Source organism: Nothobranchius furzeri, chromosome 8 (genome assembly GCF_043380555.1).
Source record: "Nothobranchius furzeri strain GRZ-AD chromosome 8, NfurGRZ-RIMD1, whole genome shotgun sequence".
Lineage (NCBI taxonomy): Eukaryota > Metazoa > Chordata > Actinopteri > Cyprinodontiformes > Nothobranchiidae > Nothobranchius > Nothobranchius furzeri.
In genome coordinates, this window is record NC_091748.1 from 73,212,731 (window position 1) to 73,231,817 (window position 19,087).

General features: G+C 42.4%; 1 protein-coding gene across 2 annotated transcripts in view; it reads right to left on the reverse strand.

The window, feature by feature from the left end:
• The window catches only part of fnbp1l (formin binding protein 1-like), a 61,417-nt gene that overhangs the window by 9,830 nt on the left and 32,500 nt on the right, over positions 1-19,087 (reverse strand). For both annotated transcript variants that reach the window (XM_054752048.2, XM_015971125.3), the window contains exons 2-9: positions 17,077-17,192; positions 13,984-14,034; positions 10,863-11,010; positions 8,694-8,756; positions 7,580-7,684; positions 4,928-5,056; positions 1,727-1,873; positions 1,385-1,618 (exon numbers count right to left, since the gene is read on the reverse strand). In XM_054752048.2, the coding sequence (XP_054608023.1) occupies positions 1,385-1,618; positions 1,727-1,873; positions 4,928-5,056; positions 7,580-7,684; positions 8,694-8,756; positions 10,863-11,010; positions 13,984-14,034; positions 17,077-17,192 (993 nt within the window). The remainder of the gene's footprint in view (positions 1-1,384; positions 1,619-1,726; positions 1,874-4,927; positions 5,057-7,579; positions 7,685-8,693; positions 8,757-10,862; positions 11,011-13,983; positions 14,035-17,076; positions 17,193-19,087) is intronic.

Sequence of the window (19,087 nt, forward strand, 5' to 3'; positions counted from 1 at the left end):
CTGAGTGGGTTTGCCGTACTTTGACGTCATCGGCAGTCGAAGGACCCCGAGCCGATCCTGTACAGACAACGGCACCAGGCTGCCAGAGGATGTGCCTGACTTTAAATCAGCTTTACTAAGGACAAATATCGGCCGATGTCGATATATTAAAAAATAGTATCAGCTGACCGATATATCGGTCTACCCTTAGTCTGACGACAACAGAAGCTTCAGTTTGGTGCTGGATGTTTACAAGTTTGCATGAAACCGTTAGTACACTCACGGCACCACATCAACATCAGGAATACACACCTGATGTTGATAAATTATTTCAGCTGTTATTTCTCCTCCACACATTAAAAACACCACACAAAACACTTCACTCCAAAAATAACACACCCTCCAAATCCCCTCACACACCGGCACGCCTTCAACCACCAGGGATCCACCGGCGTGTGATTGGAGCAAGCTCCTGTCTCGGAGATAATAACAGAGGAAATCAAACACAAACTAAAGAGATGCAAGGAACAACAAAAGAAGAGGAAACACTAAAGAAAATAATTCTTTAAGTTGTCTGCAAACTCTTCAGATTTTAGCTTTTATCAGCATTTTAATGAAATCTACAATCTAAGATATTCCATCACCAGGACCTGCAGACATTCTGCAGAAATGATGACACACGTGCCGCAAACCTGTCTCTAAAACATCTCTACCTCCTGTTTCACTCCTCTCCTCAGGTCCCGTAAATTCAGAGAGAGCTTGGGCGCTGCAGTTTTAATCTGAGACAGATAGTAGCTGACAAGGTCAGAGCTGAACAGTGGAGAAGAACAGAGGTAGGAGGAGGAGGAAGGTGGAGGGGAAAAGGAGGGGCTCTGGTGAGAAGCATGGTGACAGGACAGAGCCAGGGAGCAGAATAAATTGTCAGATTTGGATTTTTAAACATAAGCTCCATTTTAATGGGTGATTTCTGATGAGGAGAGGGTGTAACTAATAAAAAGATGGAGATCATCTTTGCTACTTGATTCTATAAACAAGCAGCTCGAGGTCGACCATTTGAAACCTAAACAAATCTGAAAGCCCTGGACACACACACACACACACACACGTTCACACAGGTTCCTGATGGTACGAGGCAGCTGACTGGGTAAACATCAACCAACAGTTGGAGGTTAATGAATGACCAGCACCACCTTTATGAAGAAGGCTAAGGTCCAAAGAGTGTGTCCGAGGACTTACTGACTAGTTTTATGCACGCTGGGAAATTCAGATCAACACAATCTAAACATTTCAAATGGAAATGAGACAATTAAGAAGACGGGAGTCTTCTCAGGAGCGATAACTGTTCAACTGAATGTCATCTCTTGGGTGTTTGTGGGAGTTTAAGCAGACGCCCTCGCTCCGGTACCTTTGGTTTCTTCCCAAAAAGCCAGAGCTTGTTCTTGGTTCTGCTCATGGCGTGTTTGTTGTCGGTTCGCAGGCCGGGGCCTCCGTCTCGCTCTCGTTCCTTGTCTCCTTTGGGTGTGTTGCTGATGGTCCCGTCTGATCCTGTCCTGCTTAAATTCTGACTGAAGTCTTCAAAGGGAAAGTCGCCCGGTGGCTCAAAGCCAGATTTAAATGACTCCACTACTATTGCTGAATCCTGGGGAGAGAAGGGGGGTGAACACAGAGGGACACCAGGCAGGAGTGAATGTCTGTTAATGCGAGACAGCTTTCTGACGAAGTCATGTAGGACGGTTTTCTCACGTACCCGTCGCTCATCTACAGCCTTGGCGGCAGAAACCATTCCATCTAGACATTTGGAAACGATGGGAATGACTCTCCTCTCAGCCTCAGCAAAGCTTCGATACGTCTCCCCGAGCTTCACTGTCCGACGTTCGTCCATGTCTTGCAGATTCTAGCGTGGAGCAGAAAAGACATAAATACAGGGTATCTGCAGGTTTAAGGGAGCCAAATTTAAGACTTTTTAAGACCTTTTTTAAGGCCACTTTGAATAAATTTAAGCTTTTTTTTTCCCATTTAATTTAAGCTATAATTTCCGCTATTGCCTGGAACCGGCGTTAACCACGTCGCGAACGTGGGATTAGCCATCCAGTTACCATTAAACTTGCACTTCCCCACGGCGCAAGCTCCCACTAGCTTAACCAGCTAATGTGCTCATCTAAAAATAGCCCCCTTTCACAACCAACTGAATGTGTACGGTTCCGCTTGTGCCAACATCATACACAAAAAATGCTGAACACTAAAAATTCATGAAAATTTTATAGAAATAAAAGAATCGTGTTTGGTAATTTAAGACCTTTGGGAACTATTTAAGGATTATTTGTCATTTTAAAGGATTTTTAAGGCCTTAAATTTGGAAAAGCAAATTTAAAACTTTTTAAGACTTTTTAAGGACCCGCGGATTCCCTGTAAATACGTAGGTCTCTTGTGCGTAAATAACTCAGGAAGTAAACAGGTCCGTTACACGAGTGGATGAATAGGTTACGGTTTACACAAGTTGTTGAATTAAACATTCGATGGTGTGTTTGGCCCAACACTTTCTCTAAACATGATACTGGTTTACCTAAGCTCTCAGGGTCATTTAAAGGCACAGTAGGAGGTGTTTTTGGGACTTTGATTGAAATTCTCTTCACATATCAATGGCAACAAATAAATTAAATGTGTTGTCAAAAGAAGGTATAATAGTAATCGGCTCTGAAACGCCTCATCCATCACTGTGGACGTCCCGTTCTTATCGAAGGAGTCCGTCAGAGAACTTTAGGACTTTTGGCTGGCAAGGTGCAACAACAGGTCTAAAGGGTAAGCTAAACTACTTCGATCCACCTAAAGGAAGCTAAAGAACAAATACTTTCTCCCATCTCAATCAAAATGTCATGCATCAATAAGAAGTGGATGTATTTTTAAAGATGCCCAAAAATCAGTTGGGTTTGCAGCTGAGTGTAGAACACTTCATGCCTTAGCACTATTTTAAATGTCTGGTTTAATCCTTCTTCTTCCGGCTCTTGGAGAGTACAGGCGCTTTTTTTTCTCCTCTCCCTCCCTCTTGTCCCAAGGCACTTGGTCCTGTCTTGTGTGCACGGCGCTTCTGCATTTTTTCTGGAAACTGGAAATTATTAAAAATGGATCTGGTCAGCTGGTCTCTCAACGCGATTTATTCAACGATGAGAACGGGAGAAGGGTCTCCCGGGTGCCCCTCTGGGACAGATCCAGCTGGGTGTATCATGGACTCCTGGAAACAGTGGAACCTGATCTGCCTCTCTCAACTGTCTGTAGAGGATTCTGAAGATGTCTGGGTATTCGTGGTGTTGGTGTCGGGATTCCTGCTGTTTGGCCTGAGCGGTTACCTGGCTTACTGGAACATTAACGAGCTTTCGAGGAATATTGGCTCAATCCTGGAGCTCAGGGATGGAATGCATCACGCTGTGAACGCACAAACTCATATAATTGTTGAGATGAGTCGTAAGCTTGGAACTTTGGCTGAGATTCAGGCTCTGACACAGAAGGTGGATTCCATCAAGGACAGAGTTGTGGACGGATCAGCACGGATTGGGATAGATTAATTACGCCATTATTGGATCTAGAGGGGTTGTAGACCAACAGAACTCTAAGGCAGAGAGGAAATGATCTCTGTCTGTCCCTAAACAACCCTTATCTAAATCTGGTGCCCTTGGAGCCTGTGAGGCTGAAGCGATAACTCCCCCTCAGAAGAAATGTGGAAGGCTGCCGTCGCTATGAAAACTCTTTCTCCCTATCCCAGCCTGGGCGGGACTGTGACCGGTGAAGGCCGTGGAACCATATGTAGGAGTCAATGTGCTCTCTAACCCATTATCTCCCTCCCCTGTCCAAACGGAGGTGATGAGCGCTGCTCCATGCGGCTGCACACACCGAAGTGAGGAGAGTCCCAACCCTACCTCCCCACCTAGTGGACACTTATGTTGTGTAATGTCTGAAGTGTGTGCATTTCTGTCTGAGGTGTTTTTTTTGCATAGCAAAGCTGCCCTCCCTGTGGAGGGTAACTCTGAAGTGCCTTTTTTCCCCTCCCCCTGACTCTCTCCTCATATAAACCCTCTTGATCTATAACGATAGCGCGACTCGGGTTGCGAATGACCACAGTCACCAATTCTTGTCATGTGTCTATGTATGTATGTCTGATCTCAGAATTGTGTGTACTGAAACTCTAATTTCCCTCTGGGATTAATAAAGTATTTTTGAATTGAATTGAAGACTACAGGTACAACACAAAGTGTGTTTACATGAGCATCAGAAAACCGAACTACTGCCTTACGTCAGATTTGTAAAATGCATGTGAATGTCTCAGTCCAGCTGAAGTCCAACCAAACTGGACTACTCCTAATCGAGCTGAGACGCCTTATGAAACAGACTTCCTCTGCATGTAAGTGACGAGACCCCAGAAGCGTCCTGATATCATCGCCACGACAACACCATCAAGCGGTACAGTTTCCAAACAAGATGTGCTGCAGCGTTGTCGTCCACTCCTTCAGCCATTTTGCATTTTCTGCATTTACTTTGTCGGCTTCAATCCCACCAGCGTTTGTTTACTTTTTGTGTTCCTATAATCTAACAAGAATCAGGACACGAAAAGGTGCATGTCACCACCTACCATAGCGGAGTGGAACGCACTAGCGGCATGTAAACCAGGACAAAGACTCCCAGCTTATTGCTGTAAATGACCCTATAAAAACCTAGATGTGTAGGTTAACGCCCTGACTTAGACACACCTAAAAACTGGTGAGCAGAATTTCAAAACCTTATTGAGTTATGAGTATTTATTAAACAGGAAGAACAATATTATCCAACAAAGAAGCCTGAATGTATTTATTTGTTTACCACAGAAGACAGAACTGGTTAATGAAGAACGGTAAAATAAAAACATTTTGTCTGTAAGGACCGTTAAAGAGTTGTGTGAAGCTTCACGTGCTGCATTTACCTTGAAGATGTGTGGTATAGCGTTATTGAAATGCTTCCACTGCTCCGAGTTGAAGCTCTGCAGCTGAGCAGCGTACTCGTTCTTACTCTCATCGGCCGTGTGAGTGCGAAGGTAGAGCTGGGCTTTGGCCTGAAAGATGATTTCATAATTATTGGCGTTCAGGAACCCACAACACACACAAATGCAGACCTGCCAACCTTGTCAAATTTTTTTGAGTACCACTTGTGTGGCGTTTTTTCGCAGACTTTTGCAACTCCATTGCTTTTCACGCTGTAATCTCCCCATTCACTGGATGGAAATTTTAATACAAACACACACACACACACACACACACACACACACACGTTCGTAGTTCTTATTTTGACGAGTAAGTTCATGGACATTTTTACAGTTTGACCTGACTCCAAAGTATCATGTATTTTAATATTAAACTGTAAAACTCGAAGGTTTCCTTATATAATATTTGTGCTTATACAAGTCACTTGCATTAAATTATTTCAATACGAATTAATAAAAATTGAACATTTATTTGTATTTAATGGTAATTATTTATTTTGTAGATTGCAACTGGCGTTTCTGTTCTCAAGAATGTAATGTTAAATTGGCTGAAAGCACATAAGCACACATCACCAGGGCTAATTTATTAATTACCTGCAGCTCCCTGGTGGCTTATGTCCACATCATAACTGCAGATTGTGCAAAATGCATGGTGAGGTTGTTTAGAGGGTCGCAAGCATGGCCACTGTTCTTGATATTTGGACAAAAACTTCTGAGACACATGGACCCTCTTCTTTTTGGCAGGTCTGCTAACCAACCCCTCCCTGTCTGCTTCTCCCTCATCTGCCATAGCATGAGTTGCAAAATGAGCTGCGAAAAAAAATAATGGCTGCATGTTTAAACTGTATAAACAATCACATTCCTCCTTATGTACAGGCCAAATCTATCTGCAATGGATAAATGGATAGTGTGTGTGTGTGTGTGCGTGCGTGCGTGTGTGTGTGGCTTTAATCAAGTTTATTTATATAGCGCCAAATCACGACAAGAGTCATCTCAAGGCACTTCACATAATAAACATTCCAATTCAGGTCAGTTCATTAAGCCAATCAGAAAAAAGTTTCCTATATAAGGAACCCAGCAGGTTGCATCGAGTCACTGACTAGTGTCAGAGTCTTTACAGCAACCCTCATACTAAGCAAGCATTTAGCGACAGTGGAGAGGAAAACTCCCTTTTAACAGGAAGAAACCTCCAGAGGATCCTGCTCAGTATAAGCAGCCATCCTCCACGACTCACTGGGGATGGAGGACAGAGCAGGCACACGCACACACACACACACACACACACACACACACACACACACACACACACACACACACACACACACACACACACAGAGTGACCCCGGGTTTCCACGGGAGCCGTCAGCAGCACGTTACTGCAGCAGCACGTCTAGCTGCTGCTTGGCCCTTCCCACGAGACGCGAAGCAGCAGGGGAGCAGCTGTCACCGACAGAGCACGAAGTCACACGAGTGACTTCGTCAGTAAACACAACAACAAGCAGGAGAAAACTACAACATGGCTCCAAAATGTTTGTGTTTTTATGTTCTGTCCGTTTTATAATCGCCAATACGGACCTGAAAAACAAAGGAGACCGCTAGCTAGGTGATAACTTCTCACAGGGCCACACAGTTAGTAACCTTTTTTAAAGTAAAGCGACCGGAAGGCAGTACGTTCTTTATTCTGAAAATCTCGGGAGCTTCTCTCCATTTCCACGTCCGATTTCCTGTCTTTCCTTCCCCAAAAATGTCGAACTTGACCCGTTTCAGAGGCGTCGCGCGTAGAAAATAGAACCGGCGCGTAAAGGCCGCGACATGCTGCTCCTGAGACGCGGCCGACTCGCGCTGCTGACGGCTCAGGTGGAAAAGGTTCTGTTGACCACAGCGGTTCCTATCAGCAGCTATGACGTGCTGCTGCAGTAACGTGCTGCTGACGGCTGCTGTGGAAAGCCGGGGTTAACCTCACCACAACAGCAGCGAGTGGCGAACCGGAGGGAGAGAGGAGCAGCAGGCAGGACGAAGCGGTGGGTTACGCTATAGGCTAGGCAGGATAGTTTTTCTCTGCTTTTCTACGATGACTGGCTTAAACTTCTTCACCATGCCGCTGAGTCGTGTTGTCAGACACGAGTACCACACGTAAATATTTGCCACAGAACTCAACTCACGTATCCGCAGCTTTTTGCGTAGAGGGGTGAGTCGTACCAGCGTAAATAGATACCAAATTGTGTACTGGCTACCCAAAATGCGTACAGGTTGGCAGGTCTGCAAACGGCACAAAATCACTTTAGAGCAGAAAAGGAACTTTAAAAGATTCATTCATGGTGTTATTTAAAGGCTACGTCCTGTTTTAGTACAGATTTAATCAGGGTTGCACTGTGACAGCATGACTGATAGGAAGTGAGATCACTTTTGTGTTATTTATTAAATTCATAAAGCAAACATTTAAAGCAGCGGCGTGTTCAGCCATCTGCCAGCTGCAGACTAGAGTCAACATCTGGGTAGTTTCAACGTTAATCCAAACAATGAGCTGAGAACCGTTCATTCCAGCGTCTTCAGTTAAATGATTCACAGCAGTTCTGTTGCAGGCCAGTTTCTTACCTTTTCCACTTCCGATTTGGTGGCGTTGATGTCGTTATCTAACCGGTCGTAGGTCAGCTGGGCTTTCTCTGCTTCCCTGCATTCTCTCTCAAACTTCCTTTTACTCTAAAAGTAAAAGCAGGTGCGTTTTATCACCACAGCACATAAAAAACATGCTTGTGTAAGCTTCTCGTTGCAACACGGTTCTTTTATTTCCGGTCCCAGTAAATAAAACTAAGAAAATATGTGAATGAGGGGGTGATGAATCAGACACGAAGACAGTTTACTTCCTGACAGTCCATCTGGGTTACATTAACAGCAGAGGAAACTGTGAATGGTGGAGACATTGCCGTCTAGTCACTAGATAGTCACCGTTAAAGTCATGCAGACCACACACTGAAACATTCTTAGTCACATGTGCAGGACGAACTCCATTAATGTTCTAGAGGCTAAAAAAAAGTGGGCCTTATTTAGAAAAGCAGGAACTATGGAGGGTAATTAAGTGTCCTGCAGTGAGCTGAGTGTTGGGAAATATCCCAGTTAATGTCATTAAATGACCTCAGAAACGAACAAATGGAATTTCGTTCTTTGGAGCCTTTGGGGAGCTGGGCAGAAGGTTGGAGCTATTGGGCCTTCTCTTGATTTGGAAGGAGTTGGGCTTGTAGGGAAGTGTGTGTTTCCTGGTTTTGGCTCCTGAGGATAGGGAATCTCACTAGGAGGAAGAAAGAGATAATGCTTTCCTTTCAGATTAACGGACACATTTTTTAAGAGTTCAATTAATTTGAGCATAGAAGCAAAGAACTGCTTGGTCCAGTATTTGACTTTAAGAAGGAAACACACACACACACACACACACACATATATATATATATATATATATATATGTACATACACACACACACACATATATATATATATTTTTATGAATATGAAATCCCGTATTTGTTTCTTGTCTAAATAAAGGCTTGTGCGGATTATGGGACTGAGAACGAGGCGCGTCATTCCTCCTTCTGTTAGCATTTCTCTCATTCTTCACGCAGGCATGTATGGGATGAGCACAGCTGGACGTCCCCGACAGAATATTTACCCTAAACACAGCTTCTCCCTCTCCCTCCCTCCCTCGCTCCTCACTTACATTTTCCATCTGCTTCCAGCACTGATCCAAATACTGCTGAGCCTTTCTGCCCTCCTGTAGATGCTGCTCATTTACACACACAAACACAGAAATAAGAAAACAAACAAATGATCAGACTGAGTTACAAACAACAATAAACCAGATACTGGTTAATGCATTAAGACTTGTTTCTAGGGAGGAAGTAACATGTTTATTACAGGCTGGGGATCTTTTTAGCCTGTTAGCACCAAATCAGTTCAGATGTGCTTTCACGCTTCATCTCTAACATTTTCATTAATGCAGCACTTTGATATTCTAACGTTTGTTTTATTTGTTAGAAATCAAATGGGATTACAACAGGGCGAGTCGTAGGCTTTATGCTAAATGGCCTGTATTTGATATAACGCCTTTTCGAGTCCTGGAACCGCCCCATGGCAATTTACAACACAATCAGTCATTCACCCATTCACACACTGGTGGTGATGAGCTACGATGTAGCCACAGCTGCCCTGGGGCTCACTGACAGAGGCGAGGCTGCCGAGCACCGGTGCCACCGGTCCCTCTGACCACCACCAGCAGGCAACGTGGGTTAAGTGTCTTGCCCAAGGACACAACGAAAAACTGGGCGGGGCTCGAACCTGCAACCTTCCGATTACGGGGCGAGCACTTAACTCCTGTGGCACCGTACAACAGATGAACACAATTCATATTTGATGCATGAATGATTATTTTCCTGAAGAGTTTTTTTATTGTTTCATTTTATTTAATCCTCCACCGCTGAAACTGGCCTCGTCTTTTAGAAACTAATCCTGATTTATTGAGTTGGCAAAGAGCAAACCTGGATTTTTATTCCCTTAAAAGTCCCGACATCCACACATACGAGTGCCGGCTTGTTAAAATGCGATGATATTTTGTTTGTTTTGTTTTTCGTGTTTATTACGTTCTAATAAATAAGCAAGGCCAACAAAAGCTCAGGTTAAACGGCGGTCTATTAACAGCCAAAGTGACAACTGTTATAAACTGAACTAATTAATTAGAATTAGAATTAGTTTAGTTTATTTCAAACAAAGAAAACATACATTTTTTAAAAAAAATACCACAAACAGAAAAAATACATATCATCCCTTCTTCTGTGTTTGAAAAGGAGTAGGCTGAAGTGGAAACTTATATGTCCCTACCCCTTTATACAAGTAATTTTTACTTGTTTACTAAATCTAACACAAAACCGACATTAAAACAAACAAAATGGTACAAGTCACCAAAAACCACCAAATTATATGGAAAAAAAACAACAAAAGAAAAAAAAACATCTTTTTACAATTGATACAATTTACTTTTCCTTAGAATAAAGGACACTCACATAAATCATCTATTTTCTACTATATACTTGTTCAGAATATGTTTTTTATAATTCATTTTAAACACATTTATATTTGTACTTACTTTAATTTCTTCTTCTAAATTGTTCCATAATTTAACCCCAATTATTGTGATACACATCTGTTTTAATGTTGTTCTAAACTTATGTATCTTTAAGTTTAGTGTTCCTCTCAGGTTATATCCTCCTTCTCTCTCTGTGAACAGTTTCTGTATTTTATCAGGCATTAATTTATTTCTTACTTTATACATTATTTGTGCTGTTTTGTATTTAACCAAGTCCTGGAACTTCATTATCCGTGTTTTTATAAAAAGTTCATTTGTGTGATCCAAATATCCTGCATTTGTTATTAATCTGATAGCCCTTTTCTGCATTGTTGTTAATGTCTGTAAATGACTTTTGTACGTGTTTCCCCAGACCTCTACACAATAGCTCAAATATGGCAGTAGCATCGTATTGTATAACATATAAAGTGCTTTCTGATTAAAAATATACTTAGGAAATAAATAATAAGTCGGTGTTCTGCTTTTCGACACCCAAACACATCAGAAGCTGGTAAGTAAAAACAGTTGTCATGACAGATTTGCTTTATGGCCCAAAAACGAAAACCCAAATCTTCGGTTTCTGCCATGAACAGATGGCAGCAAACATGAAAACAGATGGTTAGCATCCCATCCAACATATTTATCCTCTCGGGAGAAACCAAACAGAAAATGAACGCACACAAGGAGACAGAAGACACAACTGCACTATCCTCTTTCGCAGAAATGCGCCTGTGTAGCGTTTCTTCAGCGGGGACGTTTAGCACTCACATGTTTCCTCTCGCCCTTCAAGTCCTGGCTGTACCTCATCAACTCCCCGTAAACCCGGTTACCCATCTCCTCCGCCACCACCTCCCTCTGACCGGCGTAGTCATTCAGCTCACTCAGTAACGAGTAGAACGACAGGCACGACGTGAACCTGCAAACATAACGAACACAGAAAAAGCATCATAAGTCAAACGCCTCTTATGAAGTTTTACACCCCAACAGAAGTGTCATGGATTTGAAAAAAGCTCTCACACACCATTATGATACGAATGAGATTTGTTTATTATGTAAACGGAATAAGCAAAGAAAATTTTACCACTCCTACAAACTTGTTTTTGTGCTCAGACTGTTGCCTAAAAGCTGCTCTACTGCTGTTTACCGGTGATAAAATCACAACGTGGTGAACAATGTGAGTATTTTTATCACCCGTGTCAGAACATTAAACTCTGTTATCATGTAGATTCGTCACTCAGAGTGAAATGTTTCAGGCCTTTCTTATTACTTTGGTGTTTATGAGTACAGAAAATAAAAATCCAAATTCAGCATCTCTTTTTTTTTTTTTTTTTTTCCAAAGCCTTTGGTGTCACCTGACCAGGATTTGGACACCGATCTCCCGGTCCCAGGGTAGACACTCGCACCACTAGGCCACTGAGCTGGTATTGATGCAGGGTGGCTGAATACAAATGTACGCCAATCTTCAGATTTTTTTCATTGCTTCAAATTTTAAAAACCATACATCAGTTTCACTCCACTTAGCAATTATGTAAAGTAGTAAAAAACCAGTATTTTTTTTCAGGCCTTTCTTATTACTTTGGTGTTTATGAGTGCAGAAAAAAAATCCAAATTCAGCATCTCAGAAGAAGAGGATAGAGTTAAAATTTAAAATATTGGAAAATCATGATGTCACAACCTGATCAGCTAATTAAGCTAACTAACTGTCTTATCACCACCAGGGTGTGAATGACTGATAGTGTTGAGCACCTTGGGGGGGGGGGGGGGACTCCAGAAGGTGCTATGTCACAAATAAACATTTAACCATTTAAATGGTTTGAGATCATTTTTAAGTTCAGCCAAGACAAAGGTGGTTTGTGAAGAAGAGTCTCCGTGTAGCCAGCCACTTCCTCTGGATAACATTAGTACTGATGTAATGATGTTGTTTAATTATCCAATAAAACGTGTCTGGCCCGCCTTCCTTCCTCCACCCGGATGATAAAAAGTGAGGCAGAAAAACTATTTCGTGCATACTTCCTCCAGCTGAACCAGAAAGCTGCAGCCAGAGTTCTGATGAGATCAGGTTCCTCCAGGTGTTGCTCTCTACCCTAACCCAATAAAACTCTGAAAGATCCAGCTACTTCTTATATTAGAGACTTTTTTGTTTTAAAGTTCCCAACAGAGCTTCAGGTTTCCGTCCGTGAGCAGACAATTGGTCTACCTTTAAGGCTTCAGTATTTCCTTTAAGATCTATTTTCTAGTTCGGGTTAGTTTGAGTTATCCTGGCTCACCACATCTGTTGAAGTTCCTCTCGATGTATGTATGGGTTGCTGCTTTCATTAACTTTGTTCTCTTTTACAGAAGACGACCACCCCTGTAGGGTTGTGTTGGCTGCAATGTCGCGTAGACATCGGGGGGGCAGCTACCCTGGATTGACAGACAGGGGTGGTGACCCTCTATTTAAAAAGGGGGACCGCACTCCTGAGCCTCACTGGTAAGGTCTATTCGTCCAATGGATTCTCGAACCTCAGATTCAGAAGGAACAATACGGTTTTCGTCCTGGCCGTGGAACACTGGACCAGCTTCAGACCCCTGGAGGGTGCGTGGGAGTTCGCCCAACCAATCTACGTGTGCTTTGTTATTTTGGAGAAGGCATTCGACCGCATCCCTTGGGAGGCCCTGTGGGGGGTACTTCAGGAGTGTGGGGTACCAGGCCCTCTGATACGGGCTGTTAGGTCCATAACCTTTAAGGACAGGATGTCTAAGTGCAGCCAAGACATTGAGGGGATCCGGTTTGGTGGCCTAAGAATTGAGTCTCTTGCTTTTTGCAGATGATGTGGTCCTGTTGGCTTCATAAGAACATGATCTCTGGCTCTCACTCGAGCGATTCAAAGCCTAGTGTGAAGTAGCTGAGATGAGAATCGGCTCCTCTAAATCCGAGACCATGGTCTCGAGTCGGAAAAGGGTAGAGTGCCTTCTCCGGGTCAGGGATGAAGTCCTGCCTCAAGTGCAGGAGTTTAAGTAGGGTTAGGGTTCATGAGTGAGGGAAAACTGGAGCGTGAGATCGATAGTCGGATTGGTGCTGCATCTGCAGTGATGCGGGCGTTGTTCCGATCTGTCGTGGTGAAGAGAGAGCTGATCCAGAAAGCAAAGCTCTTGATTTGCCAGTCGATCTATGTTCATATCCTCACCTATGGTCATGAGCTTTGGGTAGCTACCGAGAGAATGAGATCACGGACAAAATGAGTTTTCTCTGCAGGGTGGCGGGGCTCTCCCTTAGAGAGAGGGTGAGAAGCTCAGTCATCCAGCGGGAGCTCGGGGTACACCAGCTGCTCCTCAACATTGAGAGGAACCAGTTGAGGTGGCTCGGGCATCAGGTCAGGATGCCACCTGAACGAGACCTGGTGAGGTTTTCCGGGCACGTGCAACCAGGAGGAGACCTAAAGGAAGACACTGGATATGCTGAAGGAACCAAGTCTCACGGCTGGCCAGGAATTTGCCTTGGGGTTCCCCAAAGGAGTTGGCATAAGTGGCTGGGGAGAGGATGGTCTGGGCCTCACTGCTTGCACCCGCGGCCCGACCCCGGATGAGTGGCCGAAATTGTTGGATGGACCATCGCTGTCTCTCGGTGTTTGTCCCCGTCTCTCCCCTGTCCTCTCAGACTCAAGTCGGCCAGGCAGAAGGCAGCCTGTCTTGAACCCAGTTCTGTTTCTGCTGGACCTGATAGGATTTAGATCTGTTGCGGCACTTTGAGATGACTTCTGCTGTGAAGTGGTGATTTATAAATAAACTGTGTTACATTTTATTAACATGAAGATCTTGTTACTGAGTCAAGAAGACAAAACAGTTTAGCTATGACTTCTACAAACAATTGTAAATTAATTATCTGCTGCAACGCCACATCAACACTCACCTCGGCTCTTCATCTTTTGAACGCTTTGGACAATATTTCTTTACTAAGTTCCTAAATGAGGAAAAAAGAAGAGTTAGAGGCTTGAGATGCCGTCTGATATTGTAAAACTATGGAGACGACACACACACACACACACACACACAAACGCACGAGCATACACGCACGCACACACTAAACAACACACCTACTGTACACAGGCTACATCAGCATACTTTAGAATTTAATTAAGGAAGAATCAAAGACACTGAACATCAAAGCTGTCTGCCCCTTTCCCCCAGGCTCTGAAAATACACTCAGCAACACAGTGAATTATATGAATTAATTCACTGGAGAGTGCGTGCGTGCGTGCGTGCGTGCGTGCGTGCGTGTGTGTGTGTGTGTGTAACATGCACAAAATTCCACACGAATATGTTTTGATATTTTTTAACTGTCTCTAGACCTCAACCTTCATTGCTTCTCCAGTGACTCTATGTTGTATATTCAGTAGAGTTACACTTTGAAATTACCAACCAGTGGGACTAAACTGGTTTTATTCAATTTACTGGTCTTGTGTGTTTTTTTTAGCTGTGGAACCAACTGCATATAATAAAAATATTAATTAATATTAATATTAATTCATATTTATTTACAGCATCTTCAGGTTGTTGTTGCTAACTGATGATGACATTAATCTACATTTTACCTTTCTGGGAATGTTAAAAAAATTCACGGCAAGCTCCTCTGTTTGATTCTGCAATGTCGTTTTAACAGCATTGTATTCACCCTCCCACTGTCTTTATGGGTGACCCCACGAGGAAGGTTGACCATTGAGCAGGGTTGATGGTTTATCGCTTGGGTCCATGTGGCAGGGGTGAGGTGGTGCTCAGTCACTCCTCACCCCTGCCACATGGACCCAAGCGAAAAACCATCAACCCTGCTCAATGGTCAACTTTTCTCGCAGGGTCACACCCATTAGGGCAGTGGGAGGGTTACACTCATTAAAAACTGCTTCTTTCATCTCCAGAACATCTCTAAATGAAACCTAGGGATGCTCGATATTGTTTTTTTTTTTTTTTTGTCGATTTTTTGATACTGTCTAACTCTTAATTTCCGATACAGATATTTTGCTTTATACATTTGTGCCTTTGTAAGTATCCCTTTATTCAGGGAATGTTTGGGCGTGTGGTAATGTTACTCAATTGATAAAATCTAAGCAGCGTGATCGTACTCATGCTAAGCTAGGCTAAACGCTAAGCATGCTGATTAGTCAGTAATGTATTTTTTCTGTTTCTGTATATTGCAGCTACAGTAATAAAACATTTATAAAGATCTTCCATTAACAAAAGAAAGCATTGGGAGATGATTCTTGTGCTTGCTTTAGTGGTTTGCTAGCTGCTAGCAGCACATAGCTACATGCTGCTAGGGACAGCAGATCCTCACTACACAGAGCTAATTCCTAATTACTCACAAGTTGTGCCAAATAAAACTAAAGTATCTCAAAAACTGAAACTCACATCTGTCATCTTTTGAGTGACAGCTGAGGAGTTGGATTTATAATATATGCATGGTTTGTAAAAGTTGAATCATTTAAGGAGTAAAAACCGGTAGATTTTCTCCAATATTACATTTTAATGCCAACATCGAATAATAATATCGGACATTCATGCTTTTGTTTCATTGCGCCTGGACTACTGTAAGTCTTTCAGCTGGACTAAATTTCAATCAGCAAAAACGCTTAAAACTAGTGCAAAATTCTGCTGCACGACTGTTACGTTACTCCTGTCCTGGCCTCACTCCACTGGCTTCCTGTGAATTTTAGAGTCTACTTTAAAAGTCCTATTTTTAACTTTTAAAGCCTTATATGATCAAGCACCCTCATATATAACTGATTTGGTGCAAAATCTACATTTCTGAATATTGCCCGAGATCAGTAGGTTAGATGCTCCTGTTGGGCCCAAAAACCCAACTAAAGTCCTGTGATGCAAGCTCCTTGTTTAATTGTTTAATTTTCATTTGTGTTTATGTTCTTGTGTTATATTCTGTTTTATGTGAAGCATCTTGTGGTTTTTATATGTTGAAAGTGCTACACAAATAAAGATGACTTAAAGTGCTTCCCGTAATTATTCATACCCCTGACTCAGTTACTTTTATGCAACCAGCAACCAGAAATGACATAGGCATTTCCCAAAAGATGTACAACAGGCATTATTGTGCCCAAGAAATTTCTTAGCTTTTATTTACATTTGAGCAAAAGGTGTCATGTCCAAGATTGTTCATATCCTTCAGCATCTTAATTACCCAGATTTATTGGGAACAGCTGTTTTATTCAACTCAACAGGTGAAAAACAGCTGACATGACACGTTTTATTCAAATGTAAATAAAAGCTGAGACATGTTTTTTGGCACAACAATGCCTCTTGTACATCGTCTTATTATCTGCTAGGAGACACCCATGTCATTTCCCATCAAAAAACAACTTGCTGGTTGAATAAAAGTTACTTTAGGTCAAAATTTGCCAAGGGGTATGAATAAAAGCTGAGTTCAACGTGTCACATGTTCAGAATATCAAAATCCAGCTTCAAAACCAACTGCAGCATGATCGGATTACGGTTCCGCAACCTATTTCCAAAGCTAATTTACACAAATGGAAGTTTATTTATAAAGAAGATTTATTACCAAGGTTGCCAAGTGCAACAATGCAGTCACTGAAAGGAACCCAAATAAATGACTGACTCAATGATCAACTTTTTTACAACAACAGTGGAATCCAACCCTGGTCCTTCAGGGCCCCTATCCAGCATGTTTCAATAGTTTCTCTGCTTCAACACACCTGCTTGTAATCAGCAGCAGTGTAACAGATTTCTACAAAACTTGGTGACAAACTGAAAATATGATTCTGTGTGTTGGAGCAAGGAAACGACTAAAACATGCTGAGCAGGTGTCCTTGACGACCGGAGTTAGACACCATGTCACTACAGCAAAGACCAGATGTGGTCTTTAGGAAGTTCTGAGATGAAGAACCAAAAAAAGAGTTTCCAGCAAACATTTGTTCTACTGATAGATTAGTGTCTCTAGCTGCGTTTTAAAAAGTTGTTTATGTGTGAATAATTGTACCGTAGCTGCTTGGCGTAGTTCTGCTCAATGTCCAGCCGCTCCTTGACAAACTTTGAATAGCGCTCAAGAAAGTCAATCCCCCACTGGGTGTGTTTTTCCAGATTATCAAACTGGTCCTGAAAAATGAAAAAGAGAGAAAAGAAAACACAGACGTTAGGTGAATAAAAGCACAAATGTTATCAAAAACAGATAATCTATTGTAGTTAAGGCAGTTCTTTTCTCAACCCTTCAGAGTTTGAGATAATGGAGTTAATCCAAAGGAGATTAAATGGATACCAGTCCCCCCCAAATAAAAAACACAAGCATCACTGAAGGTTGCTTATTTGTTCTTACCATATCCATTTATATGCATATTGAATTTTAATCAGGAAGTTCAAGTGTCCCGGTTGTACGATGATGTCATTTGCCAAAATGAAACCAGCTTTCACATGAGGAGCAACGTTGGACCTCGACAACATCTGTTATTCTATGAAAAATTCTCTTTCATTAATAATCAAACTGGCCAAATCATTAATCAGGAGTTTTGCCACTTAAGAGTTGTGACACCATCAAGAAAGACGATGAAAGGAAGATTAAAGCTTCAGAATTGTCGACATGTGCAGCTTTTTACTGTGTGGGCGTCGGAACGAGCCCCCGCACTGTGAGAACAAACATCTCAGCTCTAAAGCCGCGTACGTCACACGTCACGTGATCAGGAAGCAGAAAATCCATGTGTTAGGAGATCGTTTTGGGCTGCTGCTGGGAAAAAAAGAAGTTCTGCCGATCACAATTCGACAACAGATTATGAAAGAACGGATAAAGCTCAAAACACGAGTCTACTCTTTGTTTTGGTAGTTTTGGGGTTGACATCATCCTAGCGCGCAACGTTCTGTGACTCTTAAAAAAAACAGTGAAAACCCAAAATGAGAACATTTTCTATGTTATTTGATAATATTTTTGTCACAGTGAATCAAAACTAAAAGTTATAGCCCACCTCCCACTGCCGAATCTCTCGTTTTGATGTATAATTTGTCAGGGTGTACGTTGCCGTTCGAGCTGCAAAGGAATAATAATAAAGAGAGCAAATCCACTGGAGCATACAAATTTAGGCCCTGTCCCTTAATTATAAAGGGGGACTTACAGGTTGTTGGGTTTTCTCAAATTTCCAATAACTGTAGCAGAGGAATTAAGTGCTTGTGTCATCATTAAAATCAGAATGCTGCTTTTTTTTCCTAATTGCACAAGAGCGCATTTTCAGAGCGGTAGATTAAATTTCCAAAGCATCCAATTAATATAGTGTTCGTAAATTTCATCTGCCGCTCGAAAAATACGCTCTGTTAGAAAAAAAAGCTGCATTGAATGCTGTTTTTCTTACTTTTTTCTTTTTTTTTTTACTGCAGAACGCTTCTCACAGATAATTAGAATGCTGAGCATTCTATCACGCTAAAACATTATGAAAGGTTAAAAAAAAAAAAAAAAAAAGATGGGCTCGGGTCGGGCCAGAGAATCCTGAAAACCTTTTCGGACTGGGTCGGGCTGGGGCTCCACCACCTCGGGCCGGGCCGGACACGGGCTCAGATTTTAGGCCCGTGCAGGGCTCTACCATAGACACAATCTCTGTCACACTGCTGCATCTTTCCGATCTTTACTTCATCCATTTCAGCATGACTCTACAAGGGAGGTCCACTGCTTCCTCCCCAATGGTCTCATTCCACCGCAACCTGGCACCCAACCACTTCTCTCTTGTTGCCTCCTCTCTTCCATCTCCCAGCACATTCTCTGCTTATGAAGTGAATGATGCCACCGAGTCACTCTGCTCTTGTCTTAACAACTTGTGCAACTTCTCCAACTCAACCTCTCTAAAACTGAACTACTTGTCATCCCAGCAAAACCATCCATACAGCATAATATCTCAATCCAAAGTGACTTCCTATCTCTGGCTCCTTCAAAGTAGTTCGAAATCTGGGTGTTGTGATTGATGAACACCTGACCTTTAAAGATCATGTTACCTCTGTTGCTCGTTCATGCCGCT